Source organism: Cetorhinus maximus, chromosome 2 (genome assembly GCF_964194155.1).
Source record: "Cetorhinus maximus chromosome 2, sCetMax3.hap1.1, whole genome shotgun sequence".
NCBI lineage: Eukaryota > Metazoa > Chordata > Chondrichthyes > Lamniformes > Cetorhinidae > Cetorhinus > Cetorhinus maximus.
The window spans coordinates 196,956,963-196,977,768 of record NC_135880.1 but is presented as its reverse complement, the minus strand read 5'-3'; the positions used below and the strand labels follow the sequence as shown (position 1 = coordinate 196,977,768).

The following is a 20,806-nucleotide window of genomic DNA, read 5'->3' as shown; positions in this document are numbered from 1 at the left end:
CTCTGAAATAGTTCCACAGGATCTTTGACGTCCACTTGATAGGACAGGCATGGCTTTGGTTTAAAGTATCAGCTGAAAGGTTAAAGTGGCACCCTTACCCCACCATTAAAATTAGAACAGATTTTCCCTAATGTTAACAAACAACAAAGTTGCAGTGTCTCTTTAAGAGTCATTTAAATGAGCTGCATTGCATGAGAGAGAGAGAGAGAGGGAGAGAGAGAGAGACACACACAGAAAGACAGAAAAACAGATGTGTATGTGGTCCAACAAACTGCAGGAAAGAGGAAGTTTATTCACTTGAATGGTCACATAATTCAAGATATAAAAGGGAGATATCGTGGTCTTTACTAGTTACACTTCAGCTTTACCCTCATGCTTTTTAAAAAACTGCTGGCAGTGTCAGATAGAGTCACGAGCAGGAATTGTGTGTAGCTTTTTTTCCTCAGGTCCACCACTAATGGAAAACATAAAGCAGCCCTCAAGGAGAGATTTAACACAAAATGGCTGCTCCCAGTCACATAACAAATAGAAGTTCAAATAGAAGACTGATAGTGCAGTTATGCTGCTTGATTTGAGCCAAAATGGCTGAGATCCAATAAAGAGAGCAGTATAATAGCATTGTAGCTTTAGTATAATAACTTTACACCTGCAATTCAGAACAAAACCAAACTGAATTTGGTTGCTGCTTCACGAGGATCTGGGCACAATCACAAGCAAGGACAGAGGCAGTAAATTTCAAATTGTAAGCATTCCTTCCAAATGCTGCTCTCTCCCTGCGGAAATCATACATTCCTGCGGGAGGGGATGGCTGTCTGGGTTTAATCCCTCCTCCTGGCCTGTCAAAAATGTTGAATTTTTTTAATATTATAAACCATACATTCTGCTTAATGTTAAATCAGTTCCAGCAGTTGATACATTTTTAAACTATTTTATTTTAAACTTATGAGAGGTTGATCACAATATCTTGGATTTAAGATGTTCAAAAATGGACAAGCACATAGGATACTTTGGAACACCTATATTAAATTAAATCTCTTTATTGAAAATGTCCTTGAATAAATAAGTCTAATAACGCTGGCCTATGTGCTTGATTTTAACAAGAAAATCTTACAACTTTTTTGTGCTTCGTCACTAGAATGTAAAATAACATTCTTCTCCTACCCTTTCCAGCATCTGTTGCTTTGGAGGAAAAAGACAAATTGCAACATCTGATCCACAAACGCTCAGTTTATTAAAGCAAACTGAATTTTGTCCCCCTTTAACCAGTATAAATGATTTTCACCTAAATGCCAGATCCCTGTTCAACAGGTATCAAATAGAGCAAACTACTAAATTTAACATTTAAAATAAAAGAGGATGCAAGAACAGAGCAACCCGAGGGGTCTGTACACAAGGTGTAAGGACAAGTTGAGAAAAAGAAAAATCTGAATCCTTGTCTTTATTAGAGGTGTCAAGTGCAAAAGCAAAGAAGTTGTGCTAAACCTTCACAAATCACTGATTAGGCCCCGGTTGAAGTACTGTGTACAATTTTGGGCAAATTTTAGGAAGGATGCCTGAGAATGGGGAGAAGAGATTTACTAGACTGGTACCAGGGATGTGAAACTTCAATTACATGGAAAGCTATGCTCGCTGACTTATGTTGGTTCCCAGTTGGGCAACACCTCAGTTTTAATATTCTCGTCCTTGTTTTAAAATCTCTTTAATGCCTTGCCCCTCCCTATCTTTGTAACGCTCTGAGTTAGCCGCACACCTACAGTTCTGGCCTCTTGCGTTTCCCCGATTTTAATTGCTCCACCACTGATGGCTTTGGCTTCAGCTGCCTAGGCCCTAAGGTCTGGAACTCCCTCAAACTCTCTGCTTTGTTCTCCCCTTTTAATACACTCCTTAAAACCTATCTCTTTAACCAAGCCTTTTGGTTATCTGTCCTGATATCTCCTGATCTGGTTGTGTCAAATTTTGTTTGATAATCCTGTGAAGCACCTTAGGTCATTCTATTATGTTAAAGGCATTATACAAATACAGGTTGTTGCTGTTGCAAGAATAGAGAAGCTGGAGTTTTCTCCTCATAAAAGAGGTCAATGGGGGATTTAAAAGGGGCATTCAAAATCATGGCTTTGAAAGAGTGAATAAGGAGAGACTGTTTCCAGTGGCAGAAGGGCAGGTAACCTGCAAAAGTACCAGGGGGTGAGATGAGGTGAAATTTGTTTGTGCAGCAAGTCATGATCAGGATGCACTGCCTGAAAGAATGAGTGAAGCAGATTCAATAATAACAATCAAAAAGGAATTAGATGAATACTGAAGAGGATTTGCAAGACTATGGGGAAAGGGTAGGGGAATGGAATTAGCTGTAAGTTTTTTCAAGAAGATGGCCATAGGCAAAAGTGGGTGAATAGCTACATTCTATGCTGTATAATTCCTTGATTTCAACTACAGGAAATTAAGTCTTCATTTTACATGACTTAGACAAAAAAAAATCACAGATCTGGTACTAACAACCAGATTGCCTGGTATAGAACACGGGCATGTTGATTGGATTTCTGTGAATTGGTATTATAGGGTGACATGTAAAATATGAGAATACTTTTTACCAACCCCAGCCTTTTAAATGCTTTCGTACCCCGCAGCTGATCTTTTTAGGGCTGCTAGATATTACTCTATGGGATCCAATGAATCAATAAAAGTTAATACAGTAAGTGTTGTCTGGCTTATGCTCCTCTCTGTAGATCTGCTCACTGGTTCAGTAATGGGGTTAGTCTCTGCAAGGTCACTAGGGGAGAAATTTCTGATATTTTACTCTTGCTCTGAAGCTCCATCTTCTTTCACCACCCCGCCCTGCCCCCCCAACCCCACCTTCCCCCATGTCTGACTTCAAAGCTACCCCAGTCTCTATTTTTAAAATTTCCTGCATTCCAACATCACTTCTAGTGGCTCTGTTCTTTTTCCATCCCTGCACACCTGATGGCAGCACCCCACTTTCTCATACCACCCCACCCTTCCCAAAAGGAGCCCTGCAATTCCGGGTATTCACACACCAGTTTTGCCTTATTCTCAAAAAAAAAAGACCTGAGCCGGCTGCATTGGGCTCAACTATAAGATTGGTTGGGGGGGGGGGGGGTGTCAGTGATTTTGGGAGGATAACTTTGGTCAGGAAACTGCTAACTATCCTACTCACACTGCCCCGAGGGGGAAGAAATGCATGTGTTTACGTTATGCGTATGCTGCTGATCATGAAGATATTTCAGTCACAAAAACCACATACCATTATGCAACAGTCTACTTATAATTCAGAAACGCTAACAGCTAATTCAAACTTTTTCCTCAAAACATAACATATCTGCCATCCTAATTTTACTTAAATTGCTGAATTTGAACAACTGGATCATTTCAAGCAGAAATTATTTTGAATGAATAGAATGAATTTGAAAATTGCACGCAAGCCTAATGCAGAAAACAGAACCATTAAGTCAGTAAAACTGAGGTACAAGAAATACTAAACACATAACATGGAGGCCTTTGTAGCTATCTAGATGAATGCACTTAAGGGGCTGCTTCTCTTTTCCACTTATGTTACTGTAGACATTTATAAAATTATGAAAAAGCTACCATTTATATTACATGATTTGTATGACATAAAACAAGGATGCAGTTGAACACTGATGGGTTCACTTAGCTTCAGTTTTGTCATGTCAAACGACAGCTTAAATTTATGTAGTGACTTTAATTTAGTAAAACATCTCAGTGCTTCACAAGGGCATAATCAGACAAAAAAAGAGTCAAAGGCATTAGGACAGGTGACCAAAAGCTTGGTCAAAAATGATAGGTTATTAGAATGGTCCTAAAGGAGGAAGGAGAGGTAAAGCCAATGCTAACTCCAAGGATAGTGATAAAACTATTGGTTCTGCTGATACTTAATGGTAAGTGCAATTTACATTGTGGAACGTAAGCAGAAAGAAAAGAAAGATTCCAGCTTACATCCATACTCTGCGTTCAGTTAATCTCTGCTCGGGTGGCAATAAGGGCACTAAAGAGCATGTGTGTCCTTGAAAAAATACACAGCCAGGGATCTTGCTTTCCTTGCTGGAAAATTTTGTCTAAATGATATATACTTCAGTTGCGATTTCCTCACAGTTGAATAGCTGCTGGTTGACATTCACTAAGTTCATTTGGGCATGGTAACAGAGCAGCCTAGCTTGTAGATTGTGTGAACTCGCTATAAGTAGTGTGATTTGTGGCAATGCAAAGGCTTTGAAGAGTGGAAAAATCAAAACTGAAAAATTACATTAACACTTATGGATGTGTAATGCAGCACGATGTACAAACAGAAAGTGTGAAATTAAAGACTAGACAGACGTTTAAAACCATCTTGATACCACAACTAGCTCAGATTTCAGGATCAGGTTTTCCTTTACCTGCCTACCATGTAAACAAGTCAAGAGATTTGCAAGTACAATTGACAACTATAGATTTTTAACTGGCAGCACAGACTTGTTACCAGCAGCCCAACAATGGAGGAGCAAGTCTGTGCAATTCCATCGGAAGAATCCTTCGGTTCAGAATATTGGAGGTACAGATCCATGCTCACTTACCTTTATGGCAATGGTTGAAAACTGCGGTGCTAAAACTCAAAAGTTACTTCCCTCCGTGAAAATACTGCATAGGCTCGTTGATCAATGCAATTACAGATTCAATGGGATACGCAACATAAAATTCAACAACTCTTGTTGAGTTTGTGAGGAGCTTTACTTGCCGAGGAGGATAATCATTAACTAGATTGCAGAGTAATTGTTGAATTAGTCAAGATACAAATCTCGAGTACACAAACAGCACCCAAGGTTCCTAAGGAGACAACTGACCATTTGTTATAGCACACTACTTGTAGCAAGTTCACACAATCTACTATTTCTTGGGGAAATTGGGTTCTATCCTTGCTGCTTGAGAAAAGTAAAACTTTCAACATGCAACTCTAACTGGCTCTTCAGAATCATTTTCTTCAAGAGAAAACTTTATTTCAGTTCCCTTTTACAAGCTAGACTGTTACCATGGTACCAACTGATAAGCAAACTGTTGAAGCCAGGACGTGACTGTACAAAATGTGTTTGACTAGTACAGCAGATTGACAGTAACTGTGTCTGAGGCCAAAGTACACAGTACAAATGAGGCTGTGTCCCTGGATTTCTGGTGTTGTAACTGTTTATGGCTCTGTTTATACCCAGATTACATTATGGAGCCACCTCCAATTGGAGCATTCAGCAACATGGTCCAGCACCCTCATTTCTGAATTCACCGTGTTTTTAATTCATACCATATTTAACCTGTTCTCAAGGACAGTTTATCATCCATCATTCTTGGCATAAACTCTCCTTGAAGTTGGACAAGAATGTTCTGCAGACTAACAATTCAGAGTTGGTGCCCCTGACACACTTGGGCAAGCTGAATGGCGCATCCCAGCCACCACATTTAAACTACTTCAAAAGTTCCACACAGGGAACAATACAAATATTCACACTCCCATTGACAGCTGCCAGGGAGCGAAAGTTTATAAGAAGTCTCTCTCGCCTTCCTTCAAAAGCAACGCTTCGAGAATGCTGACATCATTTGAGGTCATTTGTGGGGAATGAAATAAGGGCAACAGCGTAAGGCGGGTGAACCAATATCAGGAGAGTAATTGAGGCAGACATGTTACAGCAGCCAGATGTTACTACATTTCCCTTACTCAGCCAAGCTCATTAGCTTCCCCCGAATCAGCTATATGTTACACATGTCTACATAGTTGTAATAACTATATATATTTAATGATTTTAAAATGTTTTAGTTTAGAAAAAATCTGAGCAAAAGAGTATTGAAAAGGGAGTGTAGTTTATTGAACATAATCCCAATATTATAGAGGATGTACTAGTATCCATGAGCCCTCAATAGTTCTGCAGTTTCACACTTTTAAACTGATCAAAGGCAAGCACTCAACAACCTACTATTTTAGAATCTCCCTGAGTATCTGCCACTATTCTCAAACCCAACTAATCATCACCATTCAGAAGCCCCATCTGGTCAAAATACAAAAGGTCTTATTCCAGCACACCGCCATACCCAGGTTGCCTCTAACATATATTCTACTGCTTCCAAAAAATACCGGAGAAATGGAGAGGTGGCAGTAATTACTATAACAGACAATTTCTGAATAATTAGGATTCGGTGACAACTCAACGGGCTACTTTTCTACTTTAATTAGAACCCTTCGCCATTGTCCAACTTTAGAAAGGATCAATTGCGATACACTATTTGCCGCAAATTGATACAGCAGGTTTAACCCATTGTTTACAACATTTCTATGCTTTTTTATGCTCCACTATAGGCCCTGATTTTTCTCTCTCATCTGGTGAGGAACAAGTGCTGTTGGATGGAACTCTGTCTGCTGAATCAGTGCTCCAGGGTCCATTTTTGAAGGGTCTAGAAGGAAGGACTTGTGCACATAACCTTCAACCCAAATAAACAAATATAAAATACCTCCCAACTGAGATGCATTTGCATGCGAGAACGAGAGAGGCGGGGAGAGAGGAGCAGGCCTCAGCAAATATATGCTATATCAGTATCAGGAAATATGACCCACTGGGACCCCTATCTGTGCCATGGGGGTTGCATGCGATATACAGCTTCCCAGTATTACCACAAACTGTATATACACACTCTGCTGGTATGCCCTACCCTTTACATTTTTTTAAACATTGCACAAGAATTATTCAACTCAGCCAGTGGAATGGATGTATTTAGATGCGTTAAGTATCAATATAAACACACATATAAGGAGAACTAGTGATTCTCACCCCAAAATCTGAGCAAATAAAACCGAGGGTCACTGAGTATATTAATAACGAACCCAAGGCTCTACATTAACCAGCAAGGGGGGTTAATTTCCATACATTAAGAACTATGAAAGGTTCATCTGTAACAATATGGTGCAGCAAAGTCAGAGAATATTTGGCACTGACATGCCAATGGTCTGAAGGATAAAATTTATTGTAAGCTAACCCTCTTTAATGTTGTGATCATCAATTCCTCCACCTGATCCTCTGAATATGCCTCGACCACCACCAATAACAGAGCTGTTACCATCACTTTCAACCACAAGTCAAAATGCTCTCTCCAGACATTACCCAAGTTCAGAAGTGCAAATTTAGAACGGAACTTGCTGCTGGATGCTTCCCACAGTTCAAATGATGTATTATGGAAATTTCTCATGCCCATCAGTATACTTCACTAAAATCCTACTAGCATTGGTAGGGACAATGTGCCAGCAACCGTGCTGCCTGACCACAGTTATTGGTGCCATCAACAGGTGCAATTTAAAACCACACTTACAGATGATAGTCTGAATCTTCTGACCAGCATTATTTTAACACCAACAGAGATAAGTTTAAAATAAATGTGATACAGCCTTTTGGAAAATCCATACAGGCCGGGAATGAAGTGATTAAAAAAGTGAGGACAACTGGGCAACTCAGACTGGCTACGGTCAGCCTCAAGAGGGAAGATTTTTACATCCACTGCACTGGCCACATCATTATACTATATTATAGAACGTGAACCATTAAAAAGCACAACTGTTTCCACTGGGGAAATGAAAGGAAAAGCCTTAAATACTGGATTATCTGAAATTAATATAAAGAAAATGTGGGAAATGCACGAAAGGAACAGACAACACAGCTGAAAGAGGACGACATTTTGGTGGGCTCTATCTTTGAGAGATATATAATTCTACCACTTTTTTAATTTCTAGCACTTTGTCCCCACGCCACTTTAGTACAAAATTCAGAGGGATCTGATGTCAGAAGATTTACTGGTTTTATTTCAGATTTCCATTATTCAATTTTTATATTTATCACTACTGTGGAAACACATATTTGCATTTTAATTGGAGATAAAGAATTAAGAGCACACGCACAATATTATACAACACCAATTGTGTTACTCTTTTACCACTACTCTTTATTGCTGTGTAACTGGGAATCCATTGTCAGGCAAATGAAAGCTTGTAATGTTATAGCACTAGTCATGTGTTGTTATAGGCTGGTTTTAAAGTCAACGAAAGGCACAACTTCTGTGGACTGACAAAACCATGCCTGGTCAATCTCCAACAAATAAATGAGCCTGCAGCAGTGTAAGGTACAATGCTGAATTGTTTTCTTTGAGTAAGGTGTACATTTAAGCTCCTATATATGTGGATCAGTGTGCTGGAAACAGTTTTGAAATCAAGCTTCTGTCTTAAAGGCTTGTTTTGGAAACTCACCTCACTGTAGGTTACGCAAAGTAACATTTTGCTGTTGATTTTGGCAGTTCTTGAATAGTTCTGACAGACAAAATAAAAAGTGTCAATTTCTCCAACCGCATCCTGCAGCAGCAATGGGATCAGCAGCAGCGATGGGACCAGCAGCTGACGTAAGAGCACAACGCTGGCACCAACATGTTTGTATTGGTGACCTGCCTCAGTGGCTGCAGACTGAGAGAATTCAGTGGGGTTGCAAAGTTTGGTTTTTAGCAGGGCTGAAGGCACATTTGAGAAAGCTGCCTATATTTTAACTCTCACTCATTCTTACCCACACTCTGTAGTGGAAGTGAAACCAGGACTTTCTTGAGTGTTTTCAGCCAAGAAATGGGGTAAGCAGTGCTGCCAATTTCACTTATGCCTCACACTCTTCCCCCCCACACAGTAAATTGGAATTTTATACAGAGAGACTAAAAAGGGGAAAAGTTTGTCAAGAAAATTATTAAGCATATGATCCGTTTAAGCTTTTTCTTTTAAAATGAAGCATATCTAGGTTGGCATCCCACTTATATTATATCCTCTAAAGCCAATGCCACTGTATCTCCTCTCCGATCTTCCTTACTCCTGTTAAAAGGTTCACAGGCTGAATCTGTGGTTTGTGCTGAGTTCAAGGGCTTGTTGGAGTACTCTAACCGTCCTTAACGATCCAGGGCAATGAGTTGGTGGGATGGGATGAAAAACCAGACAGTGGTTCTTGCTGTTGAGCACTCTGATGGAGAGTGCATGTGTGCGGATATCAGGTGAAGACAGTATCAAATTTAGGACTGGTGCCTCCCATAATCAGTCAGGGTGCAGCATTCATTGCCTTGAAGGACAATGGATACCAAGATACTCTTGCATGCACCAGCACCTTCAAGACCAGAGAGAACACAATTGAAGGGAAAATGAGCTGAGGAGCGAGTTCCACAGGGAGGTGAAATCTTTACCCGTGTTGGTCACACCTTAGCCTCCAGTGCCCAAAATCCAACTTACAGCCATACATTCAACAACTTCCTCAGCAAAGCTGTTGGATGGAGCACTGTGATTTTAAAAAATGATTTTTTTTTTAGATTTAAAGGAATGTTGAAGCTATTGATGATCGGCCACAATCCTTTAGAATGTCTGTCCTTCACAAAAGAAGATATGGAAAGACTCCCATTTGGTTAAAATGCAGAACTGCGGACTCTTTGGCTTAACAAGTTTAGAGTGTGAGTAACTGATCCAGGAAGCATCTCAATCCCTGGGTTGTGCAGTTAGTTGATTTTAGTCAGAAAGGCAGGAATTACAATTGACCTCAGTAGCCTTTGATCAGGGAGGGTGATAGTGAGATAAAAGCAAAAAACTGCGGATGCTGGAAATCCAAAACAAAAACAAAAATACCTGGAAAAACTCAGCAGGTCTGGCAGCATCTGCGGAGAGGAGCACAGTTAACGTTTCGAGTCCGAATGACCCTTCAATAGAACTAAGTAAAAATAGAAGAGAGGTGAAATATAAGCTGGTTTAAGGGGGGGTGGGACAAGTAGAGCTGGATAGAGGGCCAGTGATAGGTGGAGATAACCAAAAGATGTCACAGACAAAAGGACAAAGAGGTGTTGAAGGTGGTGATATTATCTAAGGAATGTGCTAATTAAGGGTAGAAAGCAGGACGAGCAAGGTACAGATAGCCCTAGTGAGGGTGGGGTGGGGTGAAGGAATCAAAAAAGGCTAAAAGGTAGAGATAAAACAATGGATGGAGATACATTTAAAAATAATGGAAGTAGCTGGGAAAAGAAAAATCTATATAAATTATTGGAAAGAAAAGGGTGGGGGGGAGGGGGGGGGAGAGAATCGGAAAAGGGGGTGGGGATGGAGGAGAGAGTTCATGATCTAAAATTGTTGAACTCAATATTCAGTCCGGAAGGCTGTAAAGTTCCTAGTCGGAAGATGAGGTGCAGTTCCAGGGTGATACTGACACTTACTCAGCACTACAGGTAGCCAGAGGGCATTGTTGAAACTCCTATTCATGGCCATGGGTAATTATTGTTGACAATAGCTAATTATTACCCCTGAGGGCGGTGGAGTACAGTTATATATTGGCTCCACTCTTAAACAAAGCTGTGATCTTCATGGCTCTGTGTCATTCAAAAGTAATAAATTAACCTATGGAGACATTGGGGAAGTTTGACCAGATCTAAAGCAAAGACACAGACCCTTTCAAATGCCACAGATCCCATGGACAGTACAAACCACTGGTTTTCCTTAAAAGTATGAAGCAAAAAGGTTGCTCACCTACGTCCTCATCTGCATCCTGGTAGACTGAGAGATCCTGTTTCTGGTAAGCCTGCAATTCTTGCTTCTGGTTCATAAGTAGCTCCTGTTTAATGAGCAAATCTGGCTTCTGGTTCCCCCAGTCTTCCAACTGAGTTGGCTGCACCTCCCGGCTTTCATCCAGGTTAATAGTGTCTGATTTTGTGTCCTGGTACAGTCCGCTGCTGTCAATAAGAACTGGCTGATAGGCGTGCGGTTCCCACACAACAGGCACCCGCCCGAAGACCTGCTCCAGCTGCTGAAACGTGTAGTTACAGGTTCTCTTACCACGACCTCTTTCCTTTACCCGACTATAGCACCTCTTTAGAGTCTGTGTGGGAAAAGAAACAAGTCAGACCTTAAAAGCAGTTTATAAACATCCATGTCGAAATGAAAACTCATCACAACAACTCATTCTCTCTCAGGACCCCAGGACTGTGAAACTCCTGATCTCCCTCAGTCTTGCCATCCACCCACTAGGCAGAGGTTCAGAAACCCAAATTTTGTATCCCCTAATCACTAATTCTTGTTTGACCTGGCCTTCTCTCCTCCTCCTAGTGCTGCCTTGCATTACATGCCTAGGTTTGCCTTTTGGTTTATTTTGCAAAAAGCTGGATGTACACAATTATTTTTGATTACCCTACACATGCAAAGACAAAACAGGAAAGACAGAAAAGGTGGCACTCTCTTGCAATATCAAATTCATCACACAATGTTACACCATGGTGACAGAGACGCCTCCCACAAGTGACAGAAGAGTGCCAACCAACTAGTTTTGTCACTACTACATGTACCGCCTGGTATATGGAACAGAACTATGCTTCTTTCCATAAAAGGGCTAACAGAAAATTACAATAAAATGCCCCAATTCCTCACTCCCTCTTGGATACAGGCCAGGACTATATATTCACATCGGGATTCTGATGCTTAGACACCCATACATTTTTAGAACAAATGCCTATTTTAAGACAGCATATGGTTATGTTGAGAGTAGCGAATCTCACATAAGGTAATGGAAGTCATTAGGAGCTCCTTGAATACTTAGAGCACTTTCCCATTAAAACAGTACTCATCCAAAAATATCAATTTTATTTGATCTAGGGGATATGGATAACAATGGTAAGCCTGCTTTTTTGGCCCATTCCCATGTGGACCGAGTACCTTATTTATTGGCCTTCTTGAACTGCTGTGGTAACTGTGCTCCCATCATGCTAGGCAACGAATTTGAGGATTTTCACCCAGTAACAATGAAGTAATGGTGACTTGTGTCTAAGTCAGGTAAGAGTGTGCTTGGAGGGCCACTTTGGAAATCATTAAGTGTGCTTGCCAAGTGACACAGGATACTGTACATTGAGGTGTTCAACACAGGGCCATTCCTTATACAGATATAAACAGAAAATGTGGGAGATGCTACCTCTGAAGGGAAAAGGCCAGGTAACATTTCAGATGCAGGTCTACATCTGAAACATTCCCCTCACAAAAGGTCTATACAAAAAACATTAACCCAACTTCTCTCCTTACAAATGTTGTGCAATCTGCAGTGCCTTTGCAGTTTATTCCAGTGTATGACACACATAGGAGACCATACAACTGGCAATTTATCCCAGACTCCATCACAAGTGGAGTAACTGGCAATCAATAGTGTAATCTACAGTATTTAATTCACACAACAGAGGTGCACAGCTTAGACTCGAAAATAAATTTACCTTCTAGCAGTGGAATGCTGGTTTAACATTGCATTGTGATATCTAATAATGCTTAGAGTAATATCAATGTAGTACTAATATTGTAATCAAATGTTCATATGTTGGTTATGATGATGTATAATTAGGAAAGGAAATTAAAACCAAGAGATATTCCAACTCTTGCGTGTCTCTAGTTATGCTATAAGTAGCAGTATAATGAGATAGTCTTTCTTTAAAATGTTTTGATGTATTCTGAAGGATGCAACACATTAAATTTGAAATTGTGGGTGGTGAAACAACTACTGATGATTCTGCCAAAATCTGTTGTAATAACATAATTGTTTCACAGGCAGTTGCACCTCTGCTCCGTGGAGTTGCTAGTTTTGCATATATTTGCATAGAACACTCTGTTCCTGCCCATCAAAAAAAAGTCTGACATCCTAAGTAACACATAATACTGATGAGAAATATGACATACGTCATGTCATATATCCCAACAGCTAGGTGAGATTAGCTGGGGTTAGGGGATGGATACCTTCGTCAACATACACAAAGACTAGGAGTTCGATTTAAAATTATGAGGGCAAAAATGAACTTAAAAAAATACAAGTGGAATTCAGCAGCTCATCTTTCTAGCATGTATGGGCCCCAGAGAATTGTCTTTTGAGCCCCGCTCTGCTGATCGCCAAACAACAGTTGAAAGATAATTGTAATGTCCCTTTCTCATTCTGGCTAAGATCACCTCAGCACAAAGCAGAGTTCAACCCTGAGACTTTAAGCCTGCAGAGTGCACATTACCCCAGAGCACCGGGTAGACAGACTATTACCATTTCCTAATTTTACTATCATAATTTTGTATTGGTTAGTGTTGATAAGATATACTAGTCTTTTATATCTGTCCTCTGTTGCTTGCAAGTTCAAGACTCCCTCATTTTTCTTTAAAAAAAAGAGGATTTCCTTTCATAACCCAGTGACCTGAAACCTAAACCATGCAAAGGGAAGGTTTCGACTTTAAAGGCAACTAACTAAATGGTAGCTGCAGCTTCCTTTCAAGTACCTCACACCACAGCAAACCAGTCCCTGAATGGATGAGGGGGCAAACACCTTGATTAATGTTATGATTTACCAATTTAGGATTTGAGAGAGACACAGTATGTGTGTATGGTGCTAGTACAGGCGGTATTGACTAGGCTGGTGAGGTGCAGGGTATTACAGATCTACTGTTCTGATAAAAGGTCATCGACCTGAAACGTTAACTCTGTTTCTCTCTCCATAGATACTGTCTGACCTGCTGAGTATTTCCAGTTTTTTTTTGTTTTTAATGCAGGGTATTACTTATTGGTTTACAAGCAGAATACTAATTACTGTATGGCACTCTACTAGTTTAGGTGGCTATTAAGGCACAAGGTAGAAGTTACTGATTCAATTGTTGGTTCAGCTGAGTCAGCTAAGGGAGCTTAAATCGGTGGGCTGCTGTTTTTCAGTTGAGACATTGAGCAAGGCTCCGTCTGCCTTTTCAGATAAATGAAATAGGAGGTCTAAAACCAGGGGATACAGTCTCAGAATAAGAGGCAGGCCATTTAGGATCGAGATGAGGAGGAATTTCTTCATCAGAGGGTGGTGAACCTTTGGAATTCTCTACCCCAGAGGGCTGTGGAGTCTCAGTCGTTGAGTATGTTCAAAGCAGAGGTCGATAGATTTCTAAATACCAATGACATCAAAGGATATAGGGATAGTGCACAAAGATTGCATTGAAGTAGGAAATCAGCCATGATCTAGTTGAATGGCGGAGCAAGCTCGAGGGGACGAATGGCCTACTCCTCCCATCTTCCTAAAGGATCTCTCAGCACTGTAAAAACAGCAGGAAGCTTTGAGGCAAAGACCAAAGAAATTACTTTCTCATTTAATTTGTGGAGCCTTGCTGTGAGAGAATTGGTTATTGTATCTGCCTACAGAACAGCCGCTGCACTCCAAAAAAGTAGTTAATTGTTTGTAAAGTGCTTTCAGCCATGACAAGACACTTTATAAATACAAGTTTACATTTATTTAAGTAAAGGATTACAGAGGTGCAAGCCACTGGTTTGGGAACAGGATGCTACTTATTGGTCACTGTATACTATTGTTCAGGCATTTTAGGTTAAGAGTTGGTGATGTGCAGTGTACTTGTTATCTGTTTAGGCAGAGGGCAAGTGCGATACAAGACGTTAGGTATTAGATCAGTGAAGTGCAAGATATAAGCTACTCTTTATTGGGTCTTGTATAATGTATGATGATATAATTTTTAATTGGAGAAGCAATCTGCTTTTGTCATGGATTTACAACACAAAAATGCATGTCTGTTATACTGTTGAGAATCTGGTTGAGATTACCACTTGTACTAATATATTGATCCAGGTGTAGAATTTTGATTATATTTGTGAATGTAGCATTGTTAAATTTGTCACAAAACAAACTTCAAAAGAATTAAGGGGCTGAAAGCAGATTCTCCAAAACATTAACTGTTCATTTCCTTCATACAAGATGCTGACTGACCTGCTGTGTGTTTCCACTGCCTGTTTTTATTTCTCCTGAACTGGAGTCAAGTTCTTGCTTTCTCTGATAACAAATATGACAAAAGATGTTTTTAATGCCCTCCTTGAGATGTTTTAATATGTTATGCTGATACCAGAATATGAAACCTAAAGAAATTCCCTCACCGTAATGCTTTTCATTAACTGGGCTTCGTTATTCCAAAGTAAAAGAGCTGAGTCACACTTTTCTACAGAATTTCTTACATTGGCTAATTGATCCATAATGGACTATTCTTAATGTATGTTTATTTAATGATAATGCTGGTATGTGACAAACTTTTGTGCCTCACCTTTATTTAATAAAACTATGAAATCTATCAGAGATTAATATCAGCCAAACTAAAATTAATTACTTGAAAATAACTAACTTGTATTTATATATCAAAGTGTTTCAGAATCAATGACGTACCAAAGATACGTAGTCAGTTGGAATGCAAGAGATTTGCACGCAGCAAGGTCCCAAAAACACCAATGAAGTAGATGAGTAGATAATCTGTTTTAGTGATGTTGGCTGATGGATAAATGTTAGCCAGACCACGAGCGCAAATTCATAGTAGTGCCAGGGGACACCTTACGTCCACCTGAGGGGGCAGACAGGGCCTCAGTTTAACATCTCATTCAAAAGATGGTACCTTTAGTGGTGTAACACTCCTTCAGAATTGTACTGATGTCAGATTAGATATTATGTGAAGTTTCTGAAGTAGGCCTTTAATTAAGCAGTCAGTATAGTAATTACATATGAAAAGCAAAATGCAACTTGGAAGTAGTCATTCTCAAGCGATATAATACTCCAGTCAGACCACACCTTGAATATTGCAGTCAATTTGAGATACTGAGACATGAGATTCATTCAAGCCCTGGATGCAATCCAAAGATGGAGCATAAGGCTGATCTCTTGTGTCAAATGAATTAAAATGACAAAAGTCTGGAGAAATCCAGCCTTACTAACCTCAGGAGGCAGCAATGGAGACACAACCTTCTGAAAGTATACATGAGTGCAAAAGTAGATCAGAAAAATTACTCAAAACCAAATGTGGGAGTCAGACAAAAGGTTAAATATTAAAATTTAGGTGAGATATCAGTAAGTGCTTTATGCAAAAATAAACGATCAGTACATGGAGTGGATTTAAAGGCAAAGGGAAAATGCCAGTCATTTAAGGAGCAATTGGATGGTAAAGGTTATTTTTAGATGAATAAACCATAATAGACTTTCCGCATTTGTACTGATCTTGTAAGTATGGCAGCATCGCTTTGATTCCATTTAACCAGGAAACAATTATTGCAAGGACAGTATTAATTAATCCTCTGGCCCAGCAACTCAACCAGTTACCATTTCCAGGTCAAAGGGAGCATGAATCAGTTGCTGGACCTTTTCATTTTTTTCTCCTAAGAAGTCCTGCAAAATACCCAAACTGAATCAATTAATGAGGTATTAGTTGCAAAGCATTATAAATGAGCTGCTGAAAACTAGTTACTCTCTGCAGAACATTTAGTTGCAGAAAACTAATTACTGACTGCAGGACATTAAATTAACTGCAGAAAATTAGCTACTCACTGCGGGACGTTAGTAGGCTAGTTACTGGTTGGAGAACATTAAATGAGTTGCAGAAAGCTAGTTATTGGCTGCAGAAAGTTAGTTACTAACCGCACACTATTTAGTGTGGTTAGTAATTGACTGTAGAAGATTAGTTAGTTGCAGGATGCTAGTTACTAACTGCAGAATATTAGTTAGCAGCTTGTAACTAGCATCCGTAACTAAGTTGCAACGTGGGGTGCCTACATAGTAGCTACTACCCACAGATCGCCAGTTACAAAGTATTAAATAAGCTGGTTACTAGTTACTTTATTAGTTAGGGTCTCGGGTACCTTGATTCGCTCCTTGCACTGGTTGGCGCTTCTCTCATAGCCCATTTCCCGCAGGGCCTGTGAGATCCGGTCGAATATGTGCGAGTTACGCAGGTTGCCCTCCAGCACGTCCTGCAGCCTCTCGTCCCCCCACACGGCGATCAGCGCGTTGGTCTCGGCCGGGGTCCAGGAGATCCCGCGGCAGGCGGCCGGCCGGCTGGGGCTAGGCGCCGGGTTCTCGGCCGTCCCGCCCGTCCAGCTGGGGGTGGGAGGTTCGGCGGAAGGGTCTCCCGCCACCTCGGCCCAGGCAGGAGCCGCAATCTCCAGCGGGGCCTCGGCCGCTGCGCTCGTCCAGCTCCGGCTCGGGGAGTCCGCTGCGCTGGGCGCCGCCATCGTCCACCGTCCACATCCGGGCACCTGCCCGGGGGATTGTGGGATCCAGCGGGGCAACACCCCTTCCACACACATAGGGAGGAGACACCTCCCATCCCCACCCTAATGACAGCCCGCAGGAGGGAGTTGACTGACGGCAACCGGGCGCACGAAGCGCTTCCATGACACCACGCCGAGGGGTAAGGATTAATAGGTAAAGACAAAGGCGCACATTCCATGAAGAAAGCTCCTGCCCCGCACAAAGATGGCGACTGCCAGTCACCCGGGGGATTGTGGGCGGCGTCCAGCCTGCGCCCCGCTACAAAATGGCGCCGTCACATGGAGCCGAATTGAATTCAGGCGTAAAACACTTAGAAACAGAAAACTGACGAACACAATTCTCTTAAACAGTATTCTTGGGTCGTTAGCTGACGTTTTATGTGACTTTAAACCGCCAACACGGTCCGGTAGATGACGCCGCCGGGGCCGAGCACATGGGCCGCGAAACTCATGCCCCGCTCAGAAATGGCGGCCGCTGGCCGTATATATACTTTTATTTAGTTATGTTATCGGCTGCTCATCCGCACGGAACGAATGCAAAATGCTTCCAAAGATAGATATAAAACTCGGGGGCTTATTATCAAAAATAGAGAGCGTGTAATCGGCAGGTTATCCCCTGAAAGAGGGCGAGGAAGAAAGAGCCCGTGCCCCCCACAAAGATGGATTCTGCAGCAAAGGTGATTCCACGTTCATGGTTTAAGGGAGCGGATGGCTTCTCTGGTTCGAAGCGCATTCGCAAATTGACACTTAACAAGATTAAAATATCTTAAAACAATAACTTTACCTCGATTACATTCAGAACTACATGTAATGTGAAAACACGAACGTACGTACTTTAGATTAAATGATAGCAGATCATAAGGGGAGCGAGGCTGGCGCCCCCTTCAAAGATGGCGCCGGTTATGACCGCCTGCTGGATTGTGGGACAGAAAAACACAAGATGGCGGCTATGCCCCCTACAAAGATGGCGCACATTTTCAAAAAGTACTTCCCTTGCTCATATCTGCACATAAGCATGCACTTGTTTATTTAATATTGTCGAAATGAGTTTAAAAACACTTCTAAATATGCGTTGTGGAGTTTGTAATATGGCAATATCAATTTTACTGTGGAAGGCAGGACCATGCCCCGCACAAAGATGGTGCTAGCAAATGTACCTGGGGACTCATGGGACAAAGAGGGACTTTTTAATCTCCTAGTAAAGCATCACTTGTCTAGAATCATTAAAAGAGGAGCCTTCCCCAACAAGTATTAAATGGCAAGGCCCAGATAAATTTTAAACACGTCTTTTTAAAAAATATGTTAAGTTGTCAACCTCAAATTCAGCTGTAGTAACCTTGCATTTCTTGATATTGATTGACCTAAATACGATAGGTTCTATTTAGTCCTGCACCCATGAATGTAATTCAGTATAAGAGTTTATCACTACTTTACGATAGGATGTGATCTGATCTTTCCCAAGTATAAAGAGAATGCTATACTGTAATATTATTGTCAATAAAGGAAATCTTTGCATTTATATAGTGTCTTATGACCTCAGGCTGCCCAAAGCACTCAAGTACTTTTGAAGAGTAGCATGTAATCATCATAGCCTTCCTGCTTTTATACTCTATGTCCCTATTAATGAAATCTAGAATAGTGTGTGTTTAGAAACAGCTCTCTCTACCTGTCCAGCCACCTTTAATGACTTATGTACATATATGCCCAGGTCTCTCTAATCCTGCACACCCTTTAGAATAGTATCTCCATATTGTTTGTAACAAAGTGTATCACCTTACACTTCTTTACATTGAACTTCACCTGCCACACATCTGCTCACCAATGTGTCAATGTCCTTTTGCAGTTCTACACTGTCCTCCTCACAGTTTACAATCCTCCCAAGTTTTGTGTCATCCACAAACTTTGAAATTGTCCCCTTTATGCCAAGATCTAGATCATTTATATGTATATATTAGAAAAGCAAAGGTCCCAATACCGACCCCTGGGGAACTCCACTACAAACCTCCTTCCAGCCTGAAAAATACCCATTAACCATTACTCTGTTTCCTACCCCTTAGCCAATTTTATATCCACGTCGCTACTATCCCTTTTATTCCATGACCTATAACTTTCCTAACAAGTTTGTTGTGTGACATTGTACCAAACACCTTTCGCAAGTCCATATGCACCACATCAACAGCCTTGCCCTCATCAACCATCTCTGTTACCTCCTCAAGTTAGTTAGACACGATTTTTCTTTAACAAATCGATGCTGATTCTTCTGAATCAATCCACATTTTCCATGTGACTATTAATTCTATCCTGAATAAGTGTTTCTAGAAGTTTCCACACCACTAAAGTTAAACTGACCGGTCTGTAATTGCAGGGCAGATCTTTGCAATCTTCTTTGAACAAGGGCGTAATGTTTGCAATTCTCCAGTCCTCCGGCACCTCCCCCGAATCCAGGGAACATTGAAAGATTATTGCCAATTTCCACTCTCACTTCCTTCAATATTCTTGGATGCATCTCATCTGGTCCCGGTGCCTATTCAACTTTAAGCACCAACAGCTAATCCAATGCCTCCTCCTTATCAATTTTAAACCCTTCTAGTGACTAAGATTCCTCCTCTGTTACCATGGCCTGGACAGCATCTACCTTGTAGGTAAAGACAGAGGCAAAGTATTCATTTAACACCTCAGCCATGCCTCTTGCCTCTATGCGTAAATGCTCTTTTTGGTCCCTGATCGGCCCTACTCCTTTTATCACCCTTTCACTATTGATGTGCTTACAGAATACTTTGGGATTTCCTTTTATGTCAGCTGCCAGTCTTTTTTCATAATCCTCTTCGCTTCTTGTATTTGCTTTTTCACACCCCTTCTGAACCTTCTGCATTCAGCTTGGTTCTCAATTTTTTTGCTACCTGACACCTGTCATAAGCACACTTCTTCTTCTTTAACTTAATTTCTATCTCCTTTGTCATCCAGGGAGCTCTGGATTTGTTTGTCCTACCCTTCCCTTTTGAGGGAACACACCTTGACTGTGCCCAAACCATTCCCTCTTTGAAGGTGGCCCATTGTTCAGCTACTGTTTTTCCTGCCAACCTTTGGTTCCAGTCTATCCGGCCCAGCTCGTTCTTTCCCCATTGAAGTCTGCTCTCTGCCGGTTGATTATTCTTACTCTGGACTGACCAATGTCATTTTCCACCGTCATCCTAAACCTTATGATACAATGATCACTGTCCCTTAAATGTTCCCCCACTGTCACTCGATCTACTCGGCCCACCTCATTCCCATGAACTAGGTCTAGCAGAGCCTCCATTCTTGTTGGACTGGACAAATACTGCTGTAGGAAATTCTCCTGAACACAATCTAGGAACGCTTGCCCCTCACTGCCCCTTACACTACCAATATCCCAGTCTATATATGGGTAATTAAAGTCCCCCATTATAACTGCTCTATGATGTTTACACCTCTATGTAATTTCCTTGCAGATTTGTTCCCCTACATCCTTCCCACTAGCTGGTGGCCTATATATTACACTGAGCAATGTAATTGCACCCTTCTTGTTCCTTAGCTCTAGTCAAATTGATTCTGTCCTTGAATCCTCTAATACTACCTCTTTCTCTAATACAGCAATACTCTCCTTAAACAATGCTCCAAAAATTCATAGAAATGCTCAGCAACAAGAAGAAATCATCCAGCAACTAGGCTCT

At 41.1% G+C, this 20,806-nt stretch overlaps 1 protein-coding gene across 2 annotated transcripts in view; it reads right to left on the bottom strand.

The window, feature by feature from the left end:
* The window catches only part of msantd2 (Myb/SANT DNA binding domain containing 2), a 31,428-nt gene extending 14,337 nt beyond the window's left edge, over positions 1 to 17,091 (bottom strand). The window contains exons 1-3 of one of the 2 annotated variants that reach the window (XM_078531580.1): positions 16,704 to 17,090; positions 14,800 to 14,862; positions 10,565 to 10,913 (exon numbers count right to left, since the gene is read on the bottom strand). In XM_078531580.1, coding sequence (XP_078387706.1) covers positions 10,565 to 10,913; positions 14,800 to 14,862; positions 16,704 to 17,075 — 784 coding nt within the window. In that variant the 5' untranslated portion in view covers positions 17,076 to 17,090. Of the gene's footprint in view, positions 1 to 10,564; positions 10,914 to 14,799; positions 14,863 to 16,703 lie in introns of both variants that reach the window. The other variant, XM_078531581.1, reaches the window with a different exon arrangement.
* Between the last annotated feature and the right edge of the window lie 3,715 nt (positions 17,092 to 20,806).